At 40.7% G+C, this 5,907-nt stretch overlaps 1 protein-coding gene across 1 annotated transcript; it reads left to right on the forward strand.

Moving 5' to 3' along the window:
• On the forward strand, window positions 1-3,107 carry LOC135644241 (protein YABBY 2-like). The gene is made up of 6 exons (XM_065161713.1): window positions 1-69; window positions 1,157-1,276; window positions 1,882-2,011; window positions 2,238-2,283; window positions 2,417-2,492; window positions 3,048-3,107. The coding sequence occupies exons 1-6, from the start codon at window positions 1-3 to the stop codon at window positions 3,105-3,107; spliced, it is 501 nt and encodes a 166-aa protein (XP_065017785.1).
• The last annotated feature ends 2,800 nt before the right edge of the window (window positions 3,108-5,907 follow it).

Genomic DNA, 5,907 nt, shown 5'->3' on the forward strand with positions numbered 1-5,907 from the left:
ATGTCGAACCATGTCTTGCCTGAGCAAGTTTGCTACGTCAATTGCAGCTTCTGCAACACCGTTCTTGTGGTATAAGCTGCAGCCTCTCTCTCTCTCTCTCTCTTTCTCTCTCTCTCTCTCTCTCTCTCTCGGTACCTTGTCAGCCCTCGTGTTGGCTACTGAAAGCAATTGGAGTTTGGAACTGATTAAGAAGTATAAGGTATATAGTAATTGATCTTTGTTTCTCTTTTTAGAATCATTGTATATGGTGCCTATCATGATCTTAGGGTTAGCCGTCTCACTAAGAGAACATGTGAATCGAGAAAAGCTTGATAGTCTGCCTCTGAACAACAAATTGAGATCTTCATGCTGAAATGATGTCCTACTCAACCAAGATCTGACATGCGGGAGGTGGTTCGGCATGAATATGGGGGTTTAAGTGCAGCCAATGAAGCTTTTTTAAGCCTGAATCTTGTGAGATATCTGAGCAACAGTTTCTCAGATCAGACAGTGCAGGACCGCAGGTGGCTCTATGCGTGCCATATTACATATTTCGCTTGTGGATATTGCAACAAGCACCAGTTTATCCATATTTCACATTTATCTGAGTTATGTGCAGAATATAAGAGGGGTAAATTAAATTGTGGTAGACACACTCGGCTGCTTGTTTTGTTTTGTTAATGCTGATTACTATTGATTACTTCTGCAGCATCAAGAATCACGGAAGTGATCCAAGATCGATCAAAATCATGTGAAACCCTAATTTGCTGCAAACCTTGCAAACCTGTAGAAAAATACTATCTCTTTTCTTCTTTCTCATCCCGTTTCTTTTGCTAAGAGATGTAATCTCTCGGCATTTTTCCTGCGAGTTCGAGTTCCTTAATTTCATTGTGAACTCTGTTGTCTCACGAAAATAACTATGTTGATATATCTTGAACATGGAGTCCAAAAATGATTAACCTATTTTTGGTGCCTCTTAAACCAAGAAACAGAAATAGGAATATGTAGAACAATTATACAGCTCCTTCCAAGTTAATGGACACAACAATTCGAGTATGTTATGGAATACTGACTTCTTTTCTCCATAACAAAGTTATGAAAGTAAGCAAGATCTAGAAGAAATTAATGCCTTTTGACTTGTTTTACATCCAACTTATTCTTGTTCTTCCTACTTCAGGTCAATATTCCCGGCAACAATTCGTTCAGCATTGTCACAGTAAGATGTGGACTTTGTGCTAATATTCTGTACGTAAATCTCGAAGGTTTGCATGGAGTTCTCCCACTTCAGAATTTTCAGGTTCAAATGCTCCCATTGATCTGTGCAATATTTTTTGTTGCTAATTTCCAATGGAAAAATTACTGTTTTCTTGTTTGAAGATATATAGACATGCATATTTGATGACTCTACGGAAAAGGAATATGTGAGATTATTATGCCAACGACATAATCTATGATCTCTTCTTCTCCGAGTAGCTTTCTTTCGGTGCTACCAATTCATTTAAAAGCTTAAGTTGGCTATTTCAAGCTTCATACATGGAGATTGAACCAAGTGTAATGGAAAACTAAAGAGACCTGCCTATGTTCATCATATATATTAGTTGATTAGATATGCATATTAGATTTTAACAAAGATCGATTCATTTAAAAGCTTGAGGTGATAACTGTTCTCAGCTTTAGCTATCTAATTTCATCTGTCATGACACTTATGATTTGTTACAATATCCTAATCCAACAAAAGAAAATGAATTTTTCTCTTCTTGTTAGACATACTTAAGAACTACTGACTCAGAGAGGAAACTCTATCACTTGATCTCAATTGTCAGACAGGCTGGATAATAATGTACAAGCACAAAGATAAGCCCCTGCAATTGTTCTTCCTTTTTTTCTTCTTATTGTTTGAAGAATAAAGTGCAGAATCATAACCTTGGGTCTCAACACCTTCACATGGATTTTGGATCTTCTTCAAGTTGCACCAGGCTATCAGTCATGAACCCAGTGGATTATGTTCAACAGCAAATGCAACTGATCCATCGTAAGCTTTTCTGTGCTATCTTCATCATTTTATATATACATATATGTAAAAATGTACGTATAAGAATGTATGCATACAACAAAATACTGCAGTTTGCTTCTCTTGTTTCTTTCTTTATCTTATGGAGAGCAAAATTAGAAAGCAAATCGATTACTTTTGATGCTTGCAAAAAATTGTGCAAGCGAGAGACTTTTGTGTCTTACTTCTTGCATCTTCCTGTAAGCAGCAACGGAGAAGCGGCGCGCTCCTTCGGCCTATAACAGATTTATCAAGTAATTTCCTCGAAATAAAATTCAATTGTTGTAGTCGTTCTAAATTTTCTTGAGCCATTGGCGTCGTACAAATCTTAATAGATTCGTTTGTGTATTGCTGCTGCTAACGATGTCTAGATTTTCTTTTACACAGGGAGGAGATTCGACGGCTGAAGGCAAAGAATCCCAACATTAGCCACAAGGAAGCTTTCAGCAGAGCAGCAAAAAATGTAAGAAGTAGTAGCATCGCTTAGAACCTCAACTTACTCAACATCCATCTGCACCAAAAATAATAGTTGCAAAACAAACATTAGACATGAGATGAATATTCATGAATCATTGAAATATCATATGAATGGAGTTATAGACATGGAAAGAAAAAAGGGATATAGATATGTATGTCATGCATACACTGCAACATTCTTTCCCTATTAGATATGATTACATAGATAGGAATAATTTATTCATGAAAAGTGGATACATATGTCATGCTTCAAAATTAGCTCTTCGGCTTAAACCAGTCTTTCTTACTAAAACTGAGGGCTAATCCCTTAAAGTAAATGTTAGGCCTCCTCATGAAAACAGGTATAAACATGGGCTCTAAATTCTTTACTTGGAAAAATATGCATGAAATATCAATGTTATGAAAAAAGCACAATCTTCTCATTACAAACATCCATGACAAGTTAAATGATATCTCCACTACTGTGTGTGTTCTACATTCTACTTGGGATCAGCTTCAACCACTGAATCCATGCTGCTTCCTAATTTCCTTCAACTTGCAGTGGGCACACTTCCCTGAAATCCATATGGGGCTAACGATCAAGGGGAACAAGCAAGTCTGATGTCGAGGTCAATGCTGCTCAACTGAGAGGAACTTCTCATGTTTGTTCTTGAATGGTGTTTGTTCTTGTAGCCAATGGTAAAATGTTATTCTACTGTGTGCCAAAGTATCAAGGGATGTAATAAGTTCATCGTTTTCCAATAAACATGTTTTGCCTTCATGGTTTTATATACAAAACAATGTTGGCAGTACTCGATTGAATTAATCCTTTACCTAATTGTCGAGCAGAACTTAAATATAAACAGATAAAGTTATTGACTTCTCGGCTACTCTATGGTGATCTCTGCAATGGCTGAAGCATACATACAGGTCGAGATGCAAATCCAACATTTTACTGAAGAGAAGGTGAAGACGTCGACCTCATCATCATCAAACAGCACTGCTGGCTGCAATTAACACAAGTATACACCGCACCATCAATACATTACAGCAAAGAAAGCACGTCATGTACGTGTACGATGACAAGAATGGAAAAGAGAAGGTAAAGATGTACTAAAGTTACACTGCCTGAGGCATAAACAGAGAAAAGAGTCACCAGCTGGGAGGGAGGGCGGGAGGGAGACAGAGTTAATTATTACGAGGAACATTGCGAGTCCGGCCAAGACAGGAACTGCCGTCCTTGCACTGTCAGGTGCCTGATCAAGGACTGAAGCAAGCCGCGAGGGGGGTGGAGGAAAAGGAGGCATCGATGTATCAAGCACACATGCCAAAAAAGAAGAATCTGATGAGAGAGAGAGGAATGTGTTGTTGTCAGTCCAATGAGGTGTCAATTCAGACAGCGATCTAAATGAACAGGGAATCCGGCGAGGATCCAAGGCGGCACAGAATGACACGGCCTCGGATTCGAGCACCCCTAGATCGCATGAGAATCCATCTCCACATGCCAAAATAGTTACACGAGCTCACGAACCATATAGTTGAACGAGTTCACGGTCATGAAGCTTTGAAATCTTATATGTTTGATTCATTGTTGGGCCAATGACAGAACTATTCTTCACTCATGGACTGTCAATTGCTTCCTCTCATCGCATGAGAATCCCTCGCTGTTTCTCGTTCTTCTTCCTCGGGTCTCCTCCGTCTCCTTAATTTGCCACTACCTGAAAGACATGTTTTTTGCAGATATGATGAAGTGAAATACATGTTCTTTTACTCGAAATCGAACTGGATTGTAAGTTCTTTGTTTTTATGGTGATAGGTAGACAATAATTAGATAAATATAAAGATTTTTTTGTGCAAATTATTGTCAGGTTAAATAGTATATTTACCCTCTGCTGTATATATTTTAGGGCAGCAATAGCTCCTGTGAATCAAAATATCAAACACTTGAGTTCTCACACAGAACAACGGACATGCACGTACTTCTGTTGATATATATGATAGAAGATAAGATTTCCCCAACTATACGAGGAAATTTAAGCTTTTTCACTTCTTCAATAAAGCTTCTTCAATAATTATTCTTATCTTCTATTATTTTCATCATGGTATCAAAGCAGTGAGAAAAGCAAAGTTTCGCTCTTACCTTCGGCCAGCGACCAACATCGCTGAGAAAAGCAAAGATTTGTCCTTGCCTTCGGCCAGTGACCAACGCCGCTGCAACCAAATTCCTAAGAGGCTCCGCGGCCAATCCTCATCTTCCTCACTATGATAGTCTTCGTTGATCTACCAATAGTCGACGGACTTAAGGAGAACGAAGGGCGGACTTAAGGGGAACGAAAGGAACGCCTGTGCCCTCACAGCAACAACAATCACAGCAGCAACAACAATTTGCTCTTGCTCTACTCACGAAGCCTCTCACTTGTAAACCATTATTTACATCGATCCAAGATTGGTATCCTTGACAGGAACACCATCGAGCATGATAGAAGATAAGATTTCGTTCTGCTCATATGCAAGCCGAGGGATGCGCTTGATTATTGTTTGACGATTTCTTCTTCTCTTGGTTTTAATCCTGGGCTAATATTGTATTTGAGCAACTGTTGTATTTGTATGTGATCCTATGCCCCAAAGATCAGGAAACCACACGATGATTTGTGACCGCCATGGTGGACCGCCTTGCCGTCCGCTTATCCGTCGGCAACCAGCCTTTGTCAGAGCAAAGCTTTCCGCTCGCAGGTGTTCATCAGCAGCTTCATCTTTGAAGGTTCCTGACCAGGGCAAGCAAATCTATACGCCTATAAACCTTCTGTTCCATAAGAATTGCCTCATGCAAATCAAATTGCCTACCTTTCCAGTTATCCATTTGGACGTCGTCTTGGCTGCTGCTGCTGCTACTCCATGGAAGAAGACGGACAAGGCGAGTGCATTAATCCAGTAACGGCTCACCTTATTATGGAGAAGGCAGCAGCGATCGTTTCCTACTCTCCATAACCACACGGGACGACGAAACATCGAACCTTCCTCGCGCGCGTCTCGGATTTGTCCTCATTCGATGCTTCACGCACTTGCGGTCTTAGGAAGGCGGCGAGCGTCCAGCTCAGCGCCTCACAAAATCCGGTCAAATCGAAGGTTCCCTCTCGCCGCCAGCACCTGGCCTTCCGACTTGCCCTAACCCAGTCGTCGTCCCTGGGTCCCATCAGCTAACGTGGCCTGGTATGTTTCTGGGTTCCCTTCTTCATTCCCCGCACCCGCGGCACCGTAGCAACTCGCCTCGTTTCGAAGCCCACGTGGCGACACGGAATCCTTGTACTGAACGCTTCTCATTCTGGTCCGCAGAAGCATCGTAACATTAAGTTCTGGTTCACCACGCCTCTTTTTTAGCTTCAGATATTGGCCTCTGAGGTGCCGACACCGGGAAAGAGCAT

This window comes from Musa acuminata, chromosome BXJ3-8 (genome assembly GCF_036884655.1).
Source record: "Musa acuminata AAA Group cultivar baxijiao chromosome BXJ3-8, Cavendish_Baxijiao_AAA, whole genome shotgun sequence".
NCBI classification, from domain to species: Eukaryota; Viridiplantae; Streptophyta; class Magnoliopsida; order Zingiberales; family Musaceae; genus Musa; species Musa acuminata.

Excerpts from the sequence above, each read along its gene's own strand:
- LOC135644241 (XM_065161713.1), top strand. The coding sequence starts at position 1 with ATGTCGAACCATGTCTTGCCTGAGCAAGTTTGCTACGTCAATTGCAGC. Across the intron at positions 1,277-1,881 it reads TCCCACTTCAGAATTTTCAG|AATAAAGTGCAGAATCATAA; the intron begins GTTCAAATGCTC and ends TATTGTTTGAAG. Across the intron at positions 2,284-2,416 it reads GCCTATAACAGATTTATCAA|GGAGGAGATTCGACGGCTGA; the intron begins GTAATTTCCTCG and ends TCTTTTACACAG.